A 20484-nucleotide genomic window follows, 5' to 3' on the forward strand; every position below is an offset into this window, starting at 1 on the left:
TTTGCCAAAAAGAAAAATTTGGTTATCGGGAACATATGCCATTTTGCAACCTCATTACTATGATTCTTTAAAGGTTGTAATGGTGCTGTAGAAAATAGAACTGATTCATGGGAACAAGGTGCATGTTGGAAGCGATGGTTAAAGACTCAGAGGATTGTAGTGAAATTAGTTAACATGATTTGTGGCGATTTGATTAAGTGCAGAAGAGATTGATAAGGAGAGAGAGAGAGAGATGTGGCAAAAAAGAGATTAGAGAGAGAGAGAGAGAGAGAGAGCGGAAAGAAACAAAGTAGCTGAAGGAAAAGTAGAATTCTAGACCATTAGATTGTCGTCATTTGCTTCCAAGCTTAGGAAGCTCAGGCAAAAAAATAGCTTAGGAGAGGAACCTCTCCCAAAAAAGAAAGGTTTTACTTTTAAAATTTCCAGAATAGGAAGGGGAAGTTATTCTGGGTCTGGGCTTTGACCATATAACTAGCAGAGTGAGTCCTTCAATAGGCTACACACAGTGAGGGCCCGCGACCCCTGGGCCAGGAGAGGAGTAGCCTGGGTTTATGGTCCTTAACTGAATGAGCCCCAAAAGATTTCACTATTTTGCCTACAAAAAATTGTTGGCAATAAAAAAAGAAGATATAATGAACATCTTATCGTGAATGAAAGTTTCGTCAGCAAAAGTCACCCATAAAAAATAAAATAAAAATAGCCTACACTTTTGTCGACAACTTATATTCATCGATAAAAGTCTCACAAAAAAGGTAAAATATCTTTTCATATTTCTATCAACACATAATTTGTCGTTAAAAATCTCTAATAAATAAAATTAAAGTAAAAGAGAAAGATTCTCGTCATTTAAGATGCAGCATTCCACCACTTAGCCCAGCAATACAAATCTTGTATTACTCATCGACAGCTCAGTTTTCACAATTTAAGTTGATACAACTTTCTTGCCGCTAAAAAGTAAAAACTCATAAACATAAGAGAATGATTACAAGCAACCCTAGTTTCAAGTCCAACTTCATCAATTCTCTTATCGTCTTTATTAGTTGATATTGAGTAAAACCTAATTTTTTTTAAAAAAAAACCTAGCCGCTCTACTAGGTTTTGAGAGTGTCGTGCTAGGGGTTCTGCGATCTCGAATTTCAGTATCTGATCACCGTGAGGAATGACGAAAGATATGGTAGCCCGGCTGTCATTGGCGCTAGCCCTTTCGGAGTTTGTGGTGGTTGATTTTGGGCCACAAGGCTAGACAACAGTGCAGCTTCCTGAATTCTATATGGCGGGAAGGCTGCTAATGAAGAAGATGGGTAGTTCCAAAGGCTTTTTGTCAAGTTTCTCAGCGGTGTGGGCACTAAGGGAGAAACTGTTGATCTCATAGATGGAGGACCGCTAGTTTGTTTTTCAATTCCAGAGGAAGGAGGATTGTAATCAGACCATACATGGAGGACCATGGCACCACAATCGGCGGATGATGGTCCTAAATGAATATGATGGACTTGAGTGCAGTGGTGGCGGTCCAACTTGCATTCCTTAGAAGTTTGGGTGGTGGTTACATGACTCCCGCCTAGGCTGCACAACAAGGAGATGTTGAGTATGATCAGATCATTGATCAGGCGCATTTTTCTGTGTTGCGATCACTTTGCAGCCAGTTGTGGTGATGAGAGCAGCGCGTCCGGGTTATGACTGACATTTGTCACTAGATGTGGTCAATGAGAACCTACTGTTTCTGTGAAAGTGGACCTTCTATGTGAGAAGTTGAAGGGTTTTTGTAGGGCGTGTGGCTGGTTTACACATGATCCAAGTGGCTATGATCAGTTTTTTTTGTTTGGCTCCAATTTTGTTGCAGCTGGTCAACAGTCTCTTTTCTGCGCGGGCGTGCCAGCACCGTTTGGGTGCGGTCGTCGGGGGTGTCCCTTGACCTGACTTCTATCAAGCGATTGTAGACGAGGAGAGCACCAACCTTGTCGTGGGATTCTTTGTGCCTCGTGGTGAGGACTTTGCTGAAGTTTCTTCTTGTTCACAAGTCGATACTCAAGAGCAAAATCACCGGGAAGTAGAGAGAACTTGCTAAAGCGTGACTTTAGCTTGGCTGGGTTGCTCGGGCGTTACCCTTTCTTAGCTGGTTCTGTAACCGTTGTGGTCGCGGCACTACCGTCGGCTCCCGAGGAGACTAGGACCGAAGCACGTTGACAGAGGGTTTGGTGGCACTGAAAGTCGGCTTCCGAGAAGACTAGGACTAGGAGTGTGATCACCGATAAGAGAAAGAGAATGAGAGGAGTTGCTCTTAGAGAGGTTTGCTCTAGAGAGAACTTAGATCATCTTAGAGATGTTTTGATGTATGAATTCGTCTTTTGTGGTGTTTTTGGTCGTGGTACTACAATCGGCTCCCAAGGAGACTAGGACCGAAGTACGTTGACAGAGGGTTTGGTGGCACTAATAGTCGGCTCCAAAGGAGACTAGGACTTAGAGTGTGATCACCGATAAGAGAAGGAGAAAGAGAGGAGTTGCTCTTAGAGAGGTTTGCTCTAGAGAGAACTTAGATCATCTTAGAGATGTTTTGATGTATGAATTGGTAAATTGTTCTATGTTGTAGCCTCTATTTATAGGCTACCAAGCAACACTATTTGGCCTTAAAAACAAATCATAATGGGTTAGGTTTGAGCACTTAAACACTTAATGGAATATTAGGTTTGAATACTTAAACACTTAATGGAATTTGTTAGGTTTAAGTCATTTTCTGCTCCCTTATCCTTCAATTTTTATCTCCATCAAGCACTCAGTTTTTGACCGTGACTTCTTCATAATAAATGTTCCACTATGAGTGTAGATCACCCTGATAAATTTTCAGAGCTTTTCATATAGTGGTTGGGCCGAAAACACTGCTGGACCTCTTACAGGTCCAGTTTCCAAGCCTTTCTAGACAAGGAAATTGGACTGATTGTTTGAAGGCCTTCCACTCACTTGTAGCTCTGGCACTCTTCATAAGAAATGATCCTTGGGCTTTCTAGATTTAATCTGGAAGGTTTCAGCTCATTTGAATTTCGTTTGGTTAGTCTGCCGCCCCTCCTTCCTTGTTTAGCTCGGTTTCTCCTAGCCAAAGTAGGAAAATGTGCTAAAGTTGACTTTTCATTATTTCATGCTTCCATGCTTCCATAATAGGCTTTATTTAGCCTCTAAATATATATTTCGAACTTGTCGACAATATATAGCTTGAGCCACTGAGATTGGCTTAATTTCTCCAAGACGTGCCTTGTCAGGCCAAGACGCTCATTTTGGGTCCAAACATTTTTATCAAGAGATTAGCTGAGTTGCATAAGCAGACTACATCAGTGGTCCCTTTTGGTGTCTAGACTAGGGTTTCGGTGATGCCCCCTATTCTAGAGAAGAATGGTGCTACGCCTGCTGCTGCTGTGGCAAAGAAGGCTGATGAAGTTCGGGATATTCCTGCTAACCCTAATCCGACTCTATTTTCTTTGTTAGGTTTTCCCTAGCTGACCTTGCAGCCATACCTGGTTTGGAACACAACTTGCTCCAAAAGTTACACAGGTCCAAGACAACACCATTTGTGTGTGTCGTCCTGCTGAGCTTGAATTACTGATGGTAAGCGAGTTAGGCTGCTTGAAATCTCTCTTGTATCTAAGGCTCAGTTGGATGTGATCCCAATGATGAAGCTGCCTCAAAAGGGTGGAGGACTAGTTATCTCACCAGTCAAGAAAACTACACGAGGAATACCTCATGGAGCTAAGAATAAAATCAAGTTGGAGGAGGAAATCTCTACTCAAAAGAAGAAGAAGAAGAAGAAGGCGTTGATAGCTGAATGTCTGAAGGTTAAAGAGAGCAAGAAATTAGCTATAAAGATGGATGAGGGGACTGCGGCCTCTTCTAGTACTTAGGTGATGACTCTTTCCAACAAACTCTTTGAGATGAATCGTTATGTGTAATCTTGCTCAACTATCAATGGACTGATTATTCTGTCTGAAAAAAAAAAAAAAAAAAAAAAGTTGATATTGCAATTTCTTATTCATGAGTAATTCTATTGTTATACTTATATGTATCTTATGAATTTGTTGTTCTATTATTGGGTATTTCATAATTCGATCTTAATTTCAATTGCATGAAAAAAAAATTTATTAAAATATATTTATATGTTGTGCTATGCAATCTTTATTTTAAATTCATTTAATAATATTTTTACATCGGTAAGTTGAAAGAAGAATTCAAACTTACTTCCCCAAATACCCAAATTGGCATTTTGGTCTATTTGGCGTACTCGGAATAAAGTGATTTTTCAGCAGTTGACCTCTTCACCTAGTAAAATTATGTTTGGAGCATTTAATCTGGGGTTTAGCTACAGCAAGGCTAACCCTAAGCTTTCCTGTCCTAAAGTTTCAACGTTCTTCCCTATTAAATGGCAGCCCCTTGATCATTCTCAAGTGAAGCTTAATTTTGATGGCTCGGTCAGACATGGTGTAGCTACCAGTGGCTTTCTCCTCAGGAATTCTAATGGCAATCCGCTATTTGCTGCTTGTCGAAATTTAGGAAACACTAATGCCCCTGTTGTTGAAACTACAGCTTTAAGAGATGGACTGTATAAGGCCTTACTGAATCAATATCAACATGTCATTGTTGAGGGGGATTCTAAATTGCTCATAGACTATATAACTTTGAGGTATGTTATTCCTTGGAGGATTAAGGCTCTTGTTCAAGATATCAACAGGCTTACCACTCAGTTTCATTCTGGGGTGTTCATACACATTTATATAGAGAGGCCAATTTTGTGGCCGATCGGCTTGCTAACTTGGCTCATAATACTTCGAATCTTTCTGTTTGGTTCTTCTGTCTTCCCTTATCTGTGTCCCCAGCTTTCCACTTGAATTAGCTGGGCAAGGACGTTCGTAGAGGGTTTAGTTTGTAGTTTGTGTCTTGTTTTTCTTTTGGCATAAAAAAAAAAAAGTTACGTGAATTTAGGTCGCTTTTAGATCTTGAATACTCGGTCCTAGAGGTGGCAAACGGGCCACTAAGCACGAGCACGGCACGGGCCCGACACGCTTAAAAGCGGCTCGGCACGGCCCAAGCCCGTTAGTGGCCCGGCACGACCCGAGCACGTTAGAATAACGGGTCGGGTTAGGCCTAAGAATATTGGCCCATTGGCTCGGCCCGAGCCAATTGGCTGGGCCAATGGGCCAATATTCTTAGGCCCAGCCCGAGCCTGTAATGGGCCCGACAAGGCCCGAGCACGACATATTGTGGGCCGGCCCGTTACAAACACAAAATTTCATTTTGTTTTTAAAAATATTAAAAAACTACAATGATGAGATTTGAATATGAGACCTTTTTATTTAAAATCTCATGACAATTCCACCAATGCTTTCTTTTATATTGTCAAAATAATGAAACAAAACATTATATCCTTATTTTGACATAAGCATTTTTTCTAAATATTAAATATATGTTTATTAATAAAGACTAATCTCATAATAATACAACTATAGAATGAAGGAAAGAATAATAGATACTAAATCTTCATTATATTAATAAAGATTAATCTCACAGTAATATACTAAAAACAATATATTTTGAGTTTTTTTTTTCTTTCTTTCTTATAGTGGAATATAAAAAATTATTAGAAATCTAATCTTAAAAAGCTAAGATTAAGAAAAACGTTGTAGAACTTAATTTATTTTAATTTTCTAAATAGTTAAATAAAATTAATTTTTATTTGTTCAAATTAAGATTTTAAAATCGTGCTTTATAGTGGGTAGGCACGAGCACGGCCCGTTATTGACCCGGCACGATATGGGCTCGGGCCATAGGCCGGGCCGGGCTTAATGTTTAAGTAAATGGGCCGGCACGAGCCCGGCACGATAATAAATGGGCCGGCCCAAGCACGGCACGAAGCACGACTAGGTCCGCTTAAAATGGGTCGGGCCGGCCCGTTTGCCACCTCTACTCGGTCCTGGCTACACAATTTCTCTTTGTAAATACGACACATCTCAGTGAGTTGAATAGTTGCAATAGGTTGAACGTCGTCAATAATGCGTCAAAACTTGGAAATAGTGACCAGAGTTGCAATCACTAAATATAAATATTTAATGTAGTTGGTGACTGTTGCCCTCTGGCCTTTTCTAACACGAAAGTTCTCCCTTATCTGAGAAGGGGCGTAAGTTTGGAAAGCAGACCTCACCCCAGGCACCGATGCAAAAGGAGACCATTTACAATGCACTAATGTTTGGTGATTGTGACACTACCTTTGTAGAAAGCATTTCATTGTGTCCTCGAAAATCGCCTCCGCTAGCCACCACCTGGCCACCTACATCATCACATCATCATCGCCGCCTACCATTTATCAAGGATATATTGAGCACAGCCCACCGAATTACTGTATGAACATAAGTATAAAGTTGTTTACAATTGACTTCCCTATTTGGATTTTTGAATTGAAACATGTAGTCAGTGAGTATGAAAATTTTCACTTCAACTTTTTATTATTGTTCAAAGAATTGTTTCATGTTTTCCGGCATTAGATTCAAATTGTCACCCGCACAGAACCTCTCTCTCTCTCTCTCTCTCCCGGTATATTTGAAGGGGTTGAAGGTTTTAACTAATTAAACTGGTGTATATGTTTGTGTTTAAATTCATTTACTGACGTCAGACTGGAGATTTAGGAAGTTAAAATAAGAGGACATATAAAATAATTAAACACAATAACTAGAAGAATCTAGTTCTTATCTTGATACAACACCCTGGTATAAACAAATGAAACAGTAAGTTGCATTTCCCTTAACCAATATATAAACCAGCATAAAAGGATATAGAGACAAAGCTATCACTAAAAGCTTGACATGAGTATGCGAAGTACTGATGTAAAAAGTATTCCAGTAATCATGCATATTGCTTTCATGTTTCTCCAAGTACAATTGATGTACAAATGGCCTGATTGATTACGTAAATGGCTTTTCATCCTAAAGAGGCGTGATTACTCAGTTTCATGGTTTAATTTCCCTTCATAGAGACCTTTTCCTTCAGCTAGCTAGGTTTTTCAGCAAGAACAAAGACAATAGAAGAGGATTTTACCTAATAAATTAAGGTGATTCATCTAGGATTCTAGGGTATTTTAATATATCGATCTATCAAGTAGACAAATTCAATACATTGCGGTACGTAGACTAGCTTCATACATTAGTAAACTAGCTCGGCTTAATCTCGAGTTTGTCTACAAATGGAGAGAACTGATTTATTATTGACGTTCCAATACATTAATAATTGATCCGTAATCTTTTTCCAAGAAAACAGAACCATCTTTTTTGGTGTTATTGTCCAATGTGATACTTTCACAACCCAAGATGGAGCCTTTAATTATGTCAAAGCAACACAAAAGAAAAAAGAAAATGAAAGGAAAGTGATGCCTTTATTTTTGATTTCCCGGAGCCTGTTATTTAGTACGTACAGATACAGATACAGTTAAGTTAAACAGCTCCTAGTTAATTACAATCCTCATTCAAAAGTGGAAGATTTATTCAAGGTGCTTATGGTAAAAAGTAAATAGCTGGCCTGGATTGCATCATTTACAACCCAGTTCAACCACATGCATCAATCCAGAGCTCTTCGGGAGTTTTGGGAGCCTTGGATAGTTTTGCTGACACTAGTAGTTTGAAATAGACTGAAAAAATTAAACCTTGCTGCTCAAAGTCAACAGAAGGGAACCACAAAGTTGTGAAAAGCACTAGCTTTGCCTGTTGCACAAGCTGAAGTGGTAAAATTGCCATGGACATCATCCAAGTTCCACAAGCCATCCCACAGAAAACTGTCCTCGCTGGAAGAAGCTTCAGCAACATGAGGCACATTACCATTGAGCATAGAATAGAAGAAGCCTTGCTCCTCAGTACTTGTGTGATTAGGGTATGCTGTAGTACTAGTGTCCACGTCCTGCTTACCTTGGGCTGCTTGAGGTGGCCACGACGATATTTTGGTGTCATTTTCATCCAGCAAGGCCATGATTCTTTTCATGTCTGCTTGATTAATCAGCTGCAATTGTTGCTGCTGCTGTTGCTGCTGTTGATGATGAAACTGTTGCCGCCGTAAGAGGCGAGTTTTGGCCTTCTCAGAGGCATCAGAAGGCACTTTGGCCTTTTTCTTGAAATGGGTCCTCCAGTAGTTCTTGATCTCATTATCAGTCCTCCCAGGCAAGCTTCTTGCAATTGTTGACCACCTGAATTTATTTAGTACAGCAACTAAGTTAAAATAGGCTCACAATAGCAGCCAATAGTATATCAAAGATAGAACTTCCTTTGTTCTTAAAAAGAAAAGGAAGAAGAAGAAGAAGAAGAGTATTTACCTGTTCCCCCACCTAGCATGTAGCTCTAGAATTATGCTCTCTTCATGAGGAGTTATCTGCCCCCTCTTAAGGTCTGGCCTCAGATAATTCACCCACCTCAGTCTGCAGCTCTTTCCATTTCTTTTCAGTCCTATATAAGCAGCAAACAAATATATTCATTCCCATTATAATAAAAATGGCCGAGACAGTAGGAGTACTAATTAAGTGATAGTACTATCTTAGCCATTAGCAGTAGTAAAATTGATAGTAAGGCAAGGATAGCCCCTTATACACCATCTGCAGACTATGCAGTTCATTATTTATCCCTTGGAGAAATCCATGGAACTGTAGCTAACTAAGAATTAAGCTGTACTTAAGTCGGTATATATACATATTGAAGGTGTATTGTATAGAGGGTGGAATTGAATACCTGCAAGCCTAGCCACAGAGTTCCATCTTCCTTCACCATGAAGCCTTACATACTCAATAAGCAATCTATCTTCCTCAGAAGTCCAAGGACCCTTTCTCCAACCCTCTTCTTCTATTATTCCCCAACCCATATGAGCTGCCATCATCCCACAATACATGTGTGAAACAAGGATAACTTTTATGTTATATCTAAATGCTTGCTTAGATATGCTCAAGTTGTCTTCCAAAATCTATGGCATGGTAGCTAGTGTTTGCCGCATATATATAGTATCTGCAGCATAGCCCCTGCTTTGTTCCATCCATCAGTCAATTTCCTGTCATTTTCAAATCCATGATCTATCAACAAATGCCATCATCAAATCTGAAATGACTAAAACACTCTGCCACACTTTTTCCACTTTGTAAATGATGTGAGATTGCATGACTTCTTTTTAGTTTTTTTTTTATGATCATGTCTGTCCTCACCTTTGATATGTGATTTACACTAGGATGATCCAATGTTTCAATGAAGCATGTTAGATAATAATCGACACTAAAAACTTACGCTTGCACCGAATGAACCAGCTAGTGACGGAGCCAAAAGAATTTAAATAATGGGGGGTTTAATTTATTCCCATAAAACTACGTACATGGAATATTTTTATTTTATTATTTATTTATTTATTTTTGTGGAGAAGGCAGAGCTAGATTGATTTATTGTTAAAATTTTGAATGGATTTGAACTTTGTATACTAGCATATACCTCATATAACAAATTTGCAAGAGCTAGACTCATGTCTTAGAGGATGTTTAAGAAGCAAAATCATCAAACATGTTTGAGGAACTGGATTAAGCTAAAAGAATAATGCTATTAGGGTTTGGTCAACAACGTGTTAACAATGTATACCAATAGCTAACACTCGTGAGAGAGAGAGAGAGTGTGAGTGTTGGTGACCTGATGATAGAGTAATACACTACGAAACCAACATACGATTGATAATTGTTGATGAGAATAAGACTTTGATACCATGTTAAATAAAAGATAACTTCAAAACTTTAAACGGTTAGAAAAAATACGCATAAACATGAACACATTTCAGAGTTACAAGGCACATGTAATTATGAGGATCTTATGAAAATATTTGGCTCATACAAGGGCATTTTAGGAGACACAGGCCATGCTATTGAGCTGGGTGACATATTCAAGTAAGGATCTAAATCTTATAGTTTAATAAGTTGATGGATGCTAAAGCGAGAAAGAGAAATAGGGGATCCCATGGCTTGAGGCCACGTATGTAGCTCCTTATGCACATGGACAAGGAGGATTAGTGGCTCCTTGGCATACTAAGCATAGTCTAAGGAATTTAAGTTTAAAAATTAGGTGGGTGGCGGAATTTTTTATCTCCAAAATTACCAAAGAACCAATAGGTATTCACCAGGTGTGGACTTCTCAAGGAGATAACAGTCACCATGAAAGTTGAGTTAAATACTTAAATATAATTTTGGTGATGCTATTTTGGGCAGTGGGGGCAACGGGCATTATAATTCTCAAGGTATTGATGGTTTTGGAACGTCACCAAGGGGACACGTGGTGCTTTTTATATATTTCGGGAATTATTGGTGCTTTTTTGGACCACACTTGGTTTTTTTTATTTTTTGAGAATCACACTTGGTTTGGTTTTTTTATTGTCGTAATGCTTTGTGGGTGTGACTTAGCAAAAAAATAGAAGGTTAATGATGGTATGAGATTTAGTGATTTGTCGTTATGAAATTTGATGTGCTTTTGAGATAAATTCGTTCGAATTTGAAGCATTTTGAGCGGATATTAAGAACAAGATCTTAAAAGAATTTCTTAAGGTACCTCTTAATAACAGTTTTATTAGATTAAATTTTGATGGTTCAGTTAAAAATGGGAAAGCATCTATAGGTTTCATTATCTGTAATACTAATGGCAATTCTCTAGTTGCAGCATGCAGGGTGTTGGGTTCTACAGGTACATTAACTGCAGAAGCTACTGCATTGTGAGAAGGTCTTCATACAACTTATCTTCAAAGATTCAATCAAATTATAGTGGAAGATGACTCCAAGTTACTCATAGACTGCATACTTGGAATGGCTACGATTCCTTGGACTCTAAAGATATTAATCCGAGATATTAAAGATTTAGCAGAGAAATTTCACGATATTATCTTTAGACATATATATAAAGAAGTTAATTTTGTAGCCGATCGATCATCTAGCTTCGTTAGCATATAACTTTAATAATCCTAGAATCTGATTTTTCTCCTTACCCCTTTCGGTGTACCCAGCGTTCCAGTTGGATCAGCTACGACATTTTCGTTGTAATTTTATTTTGTCATAAAAAAAAATAAAAAAAAATTCTTAAGCACGATTAGCTAGCTTGGTATAGCTTATCTGAGTACGGCTTTGGATGATAAACTATACAATTCAAGCACGAGTAACTTCTAACCATATACGCATGCGTGGCTCGCATGTAAATTTGATATGTATCGCAATCATCTGCGTGAAGAAAATAAAAAGAGGTATCAAATTCTATTTCTTACTTCCAATTCGTTTGAGGGACAAAAAATTTTTTGATGCATAAATCATTAATTTAGAGAGAGAGAAAAAATAAAAAGATAGATGCAAAAAGTTGTTTTCTTAGGATAGAACGGCCTAGTCTGGAACCCCCAGGTCTAGCGTTCGAATCCCAGCTCCATCCCGTGGCCAGCAGATTTGAGGGACCTTTTGGGTTCGTGCGTCTGCGGTGCAGTGGATTAGTCTGGCTTTGCCAGGCTTTCGCCGCAATGTCGGTGCAGATGTCCTGGCGCTGGGATACCACTGCATGGGTGTGTGAGTTACTAACAACTAACCCGATCAAAAAAAAAAAAAAAAAAGGATAGAACAGTGGACCCGTAGGCGTAAACTCTTAATTCTAATGCTTAAGTATTCCTTACTAGTTGAACAAAATGTAAATCCATGAGTTTTGATCCCCAATTTATATATCGTGAATTCACAATAATCAACAATGTGAGGGAGAAAGCATTCAAACTTTGAATTTCATTAAACACATTGTGAATGGAAAATATGTGTTAGAAAATTAGGTAGTTATATTTCGATCAAAGTCCTTTTTGTTATATAAAAGTTGGATGTAGTCCGCACATTTTTTCTTGTTAATTGTGGTCCATTTGCTTTTGTTAAAATAATTTCAAATTCACTAATTGAATTAAAATTGATTAATTTCAGTTTACCCCCCCCCGAGGTTTGGGGGTGTCATCATTTCACCCACTCTATTCTCAATTTTGAATTTTTACCCCCTGAGATTTTCAATTTTCCTCAATCGTGTCAAATGTACGTTAACTCTGACTATCAGACACACTTCAAGGGCTAAAATAGTCATTTGAAGACAAAAAAAAAAAAAAACTCATTTCTTCTTCTTCCTTCGATCCTCTTCTTCTTGTCTCTCTCATCTCCGATGGGCAGCCCCAAAGACTCTCCTCCAATTCAGGCTGTGACGTCAGCTCCTCCGTTCATCCCACCAGCGACTGCTTTCTCGTCTTCGGTGTGGATTCGTCCCTCTCCATAAAAAACAAAGTACTTTGGAGCTAAATCTTCAACATCCACCACCTGAAATCAACTCCAACCAAAATTCCAAACCAAACCCACCGCCCAAAATCCACAAAAACCTGCTTGAAACTCCTCAAACTGCAACACCAGAATTCAATCACTACACAATTCACCAACAAATCAAACTGCAACCACTTACCACGGAAATGAATAAAGTTTATTACCGGATGACGACGACCATTACTCGATCTATCAATTATTGAAGACTCAATAACATAATGAATGGGCTTCCCAGCCATTCCAGATGGCTCACCATCATCATTAGACCGGTACTGATCCCCCACCTGAGTTTCTCATTCAATGAATCAAAAGCCACAATCCCAAATTACCAAGCAAGAAAAAAGCAATTGAATATGTTCAAAATCCAACCTTACCTTGTATGCCCAGCAATTGTGAGTAGCACGAGGATCCCTAACCTGAGAGAGGAAGGAGAAAGCGAATTGTTCGTCGGAGATGGAAGCGGCTATGAGAAGAAGAAGAGTTGTCGGACAAGGGGGGGGAGGGGTCAAGCTTTCGGCGCCGGCGGTGGAGCAAAAATGCAGCTGCAGAGGCTAAAAATCGAAGAGCTTGGCCTAAACCCATTTTTCTCACATACCCAATTGAAGAAATTGGAAGCCTTTGGTATGATGGGTGTGACTCGGACAACTCGCTCTCTAGCTCGGCGGACCACTGGTTGGCCAGAACGAGTTGAAGGACCGAGTTGGGTGTTGAGGAAAAGGAGAGTCTTTGATGGGTATTGAGGAAAGAGAGGCGGTGAAGGTGGGAGGAGCGGTGGCTATGGCGATGGGGAGGGAATTAGAGATGGAGGAATGAGAGGCAGAGTTGATGACTTCATCGTCGTCCTCGTCAACGACGTTGTCTAGGGAGGAAGAGGAGACTCGTCTTAGTCGGGGGCCATGGTGGTGGTGAGGCGGTGAGAAAGAGAGAGAATAGAGGAGATGAGAGAGACAAGAAGAAGAGGATCGAAGGAAGAAGAAGAAATGAGTTTTTTTTTTTTTTTTTTTTTTTTTAAATTGTCTTGAAATGACTATTTTAGCCCTTGAAGTAGGTCTAATAGTCAGAGTTAACGTCCAATTTGGACGGAAAATGAGACATTGGACACGGTTGAGGAAAATTAAAAAACTCAGGGGGTAAAAATTCAAAATTGAGAATAGAGGGGGTGAAATGATGACACCCCCAAACTGAGGGGGGTAAACTGAAATGAATCCAATTAAAATTTTAGCTCAATTTTAAATTTCAAATTCAAATTCCAAAATCCACAATTCATCAATGAATAATTTTCAGACATATAATACTAAATACATTCTTATGAAATCAATATACCTAAGATGTAGGTTTTGAAATATCGAATACTTATATGTTATATACCTATATTATAGGACGAAAAACATTAGAATGAAAATTCAAATATTATTGCTTCAATTGTATCTATATAATAGGTATTTAAATTTGTATAGTCTCTATTTGACCCACCTAGACATACAAAGCAGGGAAAAAAAATATAGAATATATCACCAATCTAATCAAAATGTACAAATATGTACATATAGAACCTCTACCTAATTAAAAGATAAACAATATGAAAAGTGGGAGATAATGAGAGAACCTTATATAGATAGAGATATAGAGAAACTTTAATTTTTTTAACTTGTGAAATCTTATCTATAAACAAGTATGTAAATGTGAAATAAAAATGACAAATCAAATTTTAGAACAAATCTTACCTATAACACCATGATTGATTATATATCAAAGGTAAGCAAAAAAATTTACCCAGTCTATAATAATGGCAGTTACAAATTGAATAAGTCACGTTAGTAAGACCTAAAAACGAACTAAGAAGGGAGAAGCCACACAAAAAAATACAGATATGAGAGAAAAAGAAATAAACAAAGAAATGAGAAGTATGTATTGGAAAGAAGATATATGTATTGGAAAGAAGATATGCATGGAAGAAGAAGAGGAAAAAAGAGATGATTCGGTAGAAAAAGAAGAAGAAGAAGAAGAAAGCGACGAAGGCAATACGTAATAGGCAAGATCAAGGAAGAATAATGTCTTAATGACTTAATATATATATATATATATATATATATATCTTTTAAATTCAATCAAGAAACTAATAATGTAAATTAAAGTCAACATTTAAATTTGCTAATTTTACATAAACAAAATTACAATAATTTAGGGTTAATATTAATATATTGATTTTTACTGTTTTTGTGCAAAATATATTAAATAAGGGTATGTTAGGAATGAAAAATTTAGATGTTGAGTCAACGAAATAGAAAATGAAATAAATCCAATGTGACAGCTGAGTCATAAGACTGCAATTAATAAAAAAAATTATCCGGACTACATCTAATACGGAGTGTAAGTTTTGAACTTAGATCAAATTATAATCATATTTAAACTATTAAACTATTATGCGATTACAAATTGGCTTAATTTTTGCAATGATGTTTTTATGAGGACGATTATTTAATTAAAAAAAAAATTAGTTTTGAATTTTTTTTTTTTTTTTGACTTTGTCAAGGGGAATCCAAAGGTTTCCTAGGCCTAAGATAAACTTAGTTTTGAATAGGGCTGCCACTTGGTTTGGTAATTACCAAACCGACCGAATACCAACCGATACTTTAGGTTTGGTAAACCGACTTTTTGGTGACCGAGACCGATAAAACCGAAATCGAAAATTACCGAAAAAGTTGGTTTGGTTTTGGTAAATACCGAATCTACCAATTATCTAATTATTAGCTTTATATACTATGGTTTTCAATACACATACATGTATATTAAGAAATAAACATAAAATTTTTCATAATAGTATGAACATTACTCAATATACTACATAATTAATAGTACATGTATTTTGAGTAACCCTAGTCCAAGATGGTTAAATAACCTAGTTTTATTGAAAATAGATAAAATTTGATGTCATATATACAAAAGAAAGCTATGATTAGTGGATGAATACGAAGTTTACGGTTATAAAATTGAAAAACCTAATTTTGTTCATTCTAATTTATATTACAAAGAATTAGTTGTTCTAAAGTTGGTAATACCGAAAACCGAAATACCGAATTTGGTAGATATGATTAAAAACCGAAAATTTTTGTTGGTAATTGGTAGCTCAATTTTGAAACCAAAAGCTTTGATTTTGAAGTTGGTAATACCTATAACCGATTCGAACCGACCGAGTGACAGCCCTAGTTTTGAATCATAGAACCACCTGTTTAGCACTATAACACTCCTGCAGGTACTAATGCAGTTTGTTCTGCGATTGGAAATGGTCGAGTCTTGACTGGTCAATATACTCTGCTGCTAATAAAAAAGATCGAGATCGAGCACACTGTCATTTGCCTTTATCTGATACAGTTCATCACCCCCCCCCCCCCCCCCCCCCCCCTCCCCCAAAAAAAAAAAAAAAAAAAAAATCTCCCAGTTTTTCTTCATTTTTTATCCCAGCCAGGCAGCCACCCACCCACCAACCTTAAATAATGTCATAATATCATATCAATTAAGACACAAACCCGTGCTTAGTACGGATAATCAAGAAAAGTGATACCATAAAATACAATATTTCCTGCTGCAATTAACAGCTAAGTATGCTTAAGCGATCTGATCATGAGAGATAAGTTCCTTATTCTACTAACCTTTGCTTTGTTTTTTCTTTACGGGTGTCGATTTCAAGCAGATTAGGATAGGGCATGAGGTGGGGTTACAAACCCTAATTTTTTTTATTTCATCGTGCCTTGTCACACTTTTCTGGAAGAGAATGTTGTGGCATCATATACCTTAATTTCTAGAAGCATTCTCTCCGTAATCACATTTTGAAACCTCAATGAGTTCATGATGATCTGTATATATATAACTGGCTGTACTCTATTGTCATTATTTATGAATTAATCTATTTTGGTGCTTGATATTCTGTTTGAGTTGGAATTTCACTATGAACAGAGCCAATTGTTAATGAGGTTAATTTATTTGTTTAGCCAAGTTTCTATTTGGGTAAAATTGGAAATGCACAAATCTTATAATGCTGAAAATAGTATGATCACACAAATCATAATCAGGATCTTTGTTATACGATTATCTACGTATACAAGATCGATTTGATAGCTCTCAATGGCAATAAAGCAAGATTCATAGGATATCGAATCCATGCAAGTGGCCTTCTATGTATATCTTTGCACAATACTAAGATTATCTTAGTTTTTCCCTTCTTTCATGAATGTTAGTGCATTGTAAGAACATGTTGGTCAAGCAAGAAACCATTAGCTAATGGCAAGTTAAGAATGCATATTTAATTAGGGTTTAGTGAAACTTGGGATATGCGCATGCTGAGTAATAGCGTCATGTAGCTAGCTAGTAGAGTATTTAACTACCCTTGCGTACGCTCAGATTTGGTTTTTAGTTTCTTAAACCAATTGTAATGCACAATAGTAATAACCGTATATATTTACATGTAGGAACTTAGAAAATTCGAATTAATAGCTAACCACTTTGAAGGGTTTTATGTTAAGTAGGTTGCTTTCACTTATTTAGCTCTATATGAAGTATCTAATCACTTTTAGAGAGCAAATAAGCACTCAATGGGTCGCTTTTGGACTCTATATATTCTATCTTTCTCACTGAACGCTTAGGTGTTTGTGACAGAAGACAAAACCTGAATATATGTAGTTTATGTCATGCATATCTCAGTATTCTTTCTTTTTTCTTCTTTTAGGGTTTAGTACTAAACCAGTGAAATGAAAGGCCAATCACTCTTTACTCTTTTGTTTTTTTTTTTTCTTTAAAATGAAACATATATCAATAATGTCAGATATATTAGAAGCTTGGGTTTCATAATTTAACAATATTAATCTTTACGGTTATTTAAAAAAAAAAAAAACTTTATGGTCAAGAGTATTTTCTGGTATTTTGCATAATTTTTTACCCAGAAATTAATGTATAATGCATGCAACTGGTTTAGAATTAAGTCAATTAACTATCTGCAACGTATATTCTGGGTAGATGAAGCATAGTTAGCTGTCAATTCTTTGACATCAATTTCAATTTTACCAACTTGTACATTTCTATTTGGTAAGTAGTAGCTTAGTAGACTAGTAGTTCAACTTCATAATCTTCATTACCTACCTGTTCACTTTTAAAAGATCTAATTACTAATATGAGACAAGCTAGTGTACTTGTGGGTATGAGATACCCTCATTTATAACTATTTGAACAAAAATTTACAAGTATTTGAACCAAAATTACAACATTGAGAACAAAAGTTACCATATTCATTTACACTATTTACATATAGTTAAACAAAAATTACAACATTGACAACGAATTTGTTCAAAAGCTTGTAAAAATGTCGTAAGAGGTGTAATTACCATTATTAGAACTAAGATTACAATATTGACAACGAATTTGTTCAAAAACTTGTAAAATGTCGTAAGATGTGTAATTACCATTATTAGAACTAAGATTACACAAAGTAGGACTCAAATTACAACTTTGACAACAAAATTTGTTCTCACTTTTGTAAATGTGGGTATGAGATACCCACCACTACACTAGAATTTCCCTACTAGTATATATGTAGCCTGCTTATCACGAAGGATTGATTATCAATAACTTTAATCTCTCAATGATCGTTGGATATGGACATAAAATGCATGTATGCTCAGTTAAAAGTAAAAGTAATAGGGTATGTAGTTCTGCTAGCTGTAACTTCTACAGTTCTACTTTAAGTTTTAACCAAAGATTAATATCAAGGCTCTGCCCTAGTCTCAGTACGTATCTGTCTCTTTCACTCACCTAGCTAAATGCTTTTATATATTCACCAAGATAAGAAAGGTGAAAAGCTTGAGTTACATAGCTTAATGAATATGTAGAAAAAGTTAACGAAAGAGTTTCTTTCTTTTGTCTTTCTCTTTTCTTTTCAATTAAACAATCATATTCGTTTCAGAAAAGAGAGATACTATGAATGGCCTTTAGAACAAATTTATACCTTCTCGTCTTATAAAAGTGTAAAGGCTGTTAACGCTGGCTCCAGCCTTGCTTATGTACCTAGGGTTTATGTAATTATCTTCTTCGATCACCTGCAATTATATATGTTTATACTGCTGCACGCTGTGCTCCATAGTGTCCATTGGATATAATCGATCTCATTTTGTTATTAGTCTATAATGATGATCGACCAATTTCCTCTGCCTATCAAGCTAATACTCAATTTTGTTACAAATTGTGAAATTCAAATAATTTCAATTGTCCAACATGGAGAATATATCTTATATACACACACCCACACACTAAGGAAATCATTCTTAATTAGTTTATTACAATGGGCTAGCTAAATTTTGGAAACCAAAAAAGTCTTTTTGTTAGTAAGAACCCATAAAAATTGAAAAATATGCTTTGATGGAAATAGATGGCACATACACGTATTAAATCTCTCCCTTTTATAAGTGATGAGAGGTTGTGAATTCGACTCATAATAGACTAATTATTGTACATATATGAGTTGTTTATTTGATTCGAAAACATGATAATAATTTAGCCACCCGTATGAAATTTGGGAAATTCTAGTGTAGTGGTGGGTATCTCATACCCACATTTACAAAAGTGAGAACAAATTTTGTTGTCAAAGTTGTAATTTGAGTCATACTTTGTGTAATTTTAGTTCTAATAATGGTAATTACACCTCTTACGACATTTTACAAGTTTTTGAACAAATTCGTTGTCAATGTTGTAATCTTAGTTCTAATAATAGTAATTACACCTCTTACGACATTTTTACAAGCTTTTGAACAAATTCGTTGTCAACGTTGTAATTTTTGTTTAACTATATGTAAATAGTGTAAATGAATATGGTAACTTTTGTTCTCAATGTTGTAATTTTGGTTCAAATACTTGTAAATTTTTGTTCAAATAGTTGTAAATGAGGGTATCTCATACCCACCAGTACACTAGCTTGTCTCATGATTTTACAAAATCCCTTAGACATTAGTTTGTGATCCTGTTCTTATAGACAAATATGACTTTTTACTTTTCCAATGAAGAATTCCAAATGCTCTAGCTAATCTAAGCTACTAATTCTAACAATATCAAACAAGCTACATGCATATGTAAATTAGGCTGGATCTAGCTAGTTAGAGTCTAGACCTAGTTATCATCCTTTTGAACCATCATATCAGCAAAATAGTTTCCCATGGTCATAATCGGTCATTTCTACGTTTCTGCAAGAATTGTCCCTATAGCATGATGTGAATCAGTAATCAAATATCTGCAGAAAGCCACTTGAGAATTGATCGAGATATTCATCTTCAGGGTAGGTATGAGCTTGATTAATCTTAGTGCATGATTTCTTAGTTGTATTCCAGCTGTAGAACATTAAGTAATTAACCTAGCTATTTGGATTTGCAAAGTTAATTGACTTCAAGTCTACGGGGGTTGACTGTAGCTATCTTGGCCGGTAAAAAGCAGAGCAATAATCAAATGAAGAACAGAGATATCAGATGTGCAAAATGAGTTGAGTGATTACGTTTGCTATGTTCATCGATCCTGCGCTTGTTCCTAATTGGGACCCCAAACCATGGCTTTCGGTGTTTCGTACAATAGTGCTGTTGGTGTTTCTACTGCAGCAGATACCCTAGTTCACTCAAACTCTGGAATAATAGAGTTTATTAAGATGGTCTTAGCCTCTTAGGGTTAAAATGGTAATAAGATGGTCTTAGCCTCTTAGGGTTAAAATGGTAATAAGATGGTCTTAGCCTCTTAGGGTTAAAATGGTAATAAGATGGTCTTAGCCTCTTAGGGTTAAAATGGTAAGGGGCAATACGTTTTGAATTAAAATAGGGCTAAATACAAATTACTACCATGTGGTTTAAGTCCAAAATCAATTCAGTCCATGAACTTCCAATTTCATCAAAAACACCCCTGCACTTTCAATTTTGATCTAATAGGTCCAATTTGTTAGTTTTCCGACAATTGAGTTATTTAACTTGTTAATGTGGCTCATATATGGCCTATGTTTTATGATGTGGTGTCGAGGTGGTCTGCATAGTCAATTTAGGAGTGAGTCATACTATTAAAAATAAATAGTTTTTCAACAAATAATCCAACCATAACTTGAATCCATAACAGAATATTAACGA

The 20484-nt window shown here is 36.5% G+C and overlaps 1 protein-coding gene and 1 long non-coding RNA gene across 2 annotated transcripts; both read right to left on the minus strand.

Annotated features, from left to right (window-relative positions):
- Positions 1-7378: 7378 nt before the first annotated feature.
- LOC133710899 (MYB-like transcription factor EOBI) lies at positions 7379-8983 on the minus strand. The gene is made up of 3 exons (XM_062137036.1): positions 8739-8983; positions 8330-8459; positions 7379-8203 (listed from the first exon to the last, which is right to left on the minus strand). The coding sequence occupies exons 1-3, from the start codon at positions 8893-8895 to the stop codon at positions 7684-7686; spliced, it is 807 nt and encodes a 268-aa protein (XP_061993020.1). The 5' UTR covers positions 8896-8983; the 3' UTR covers positions 7379-7683.
- Positions 8984-12127: 3144 nt separating this feature from the next.
- Positions 12128-13305, minus strand: LOC133710152 (uncharacterized). The gene is made up of 3 exons (XR_009846546.1): positions 12718-13305; positions 12508-12627; positions 12128-12421 (listed from the first exon to the last, which is right to left on the minus strand). It is a non-coding gene; the product is annotated as an uncharacterized LOC133710152 (long non-coding RNA).
- Positions 13306-20484: the final 7179 nt, after the last annotated feature.

The sequence above is a fragment of the Rosa rugosa genome, chromosome 5, assembly GCF_958449725.1.
Source record: "Rosa rugosa chromosome 5, drRosRugo1.1, whole genome shotgun sequence".
Taxonomy (NCBI): Eukaryota; Viridiplantae; Streptophyta; class Magnoliopsida; order Rosales; family Rosaceae; genus Rosa; species Rosa rugosa.

Bases quoted from the DNA above. Each gene is read 5' to 3' on its own strand.
- LOC133710899 (XM_062137036.1), bottom strand. From the start codon at position 8,895: ATGTATTGTGGGATGATGGCAGCTCATATGGGTTGGGGAATAATAGAA. The intron at 8,460-8,738 runs GTATTCAATTCC...CTGCTTATATAG, and splicing joins CTCTGTGGCTAGGCTTGCAG to GACTGAAAAGAAATGGAAAG. The intron at 8,204-8,329 runs GTAAATACTCTT...AAATAAATTCAG, and splicing joins CATGCTAGGTGGGGGAACAG to GTGGTCAACAATTGCAAGAA.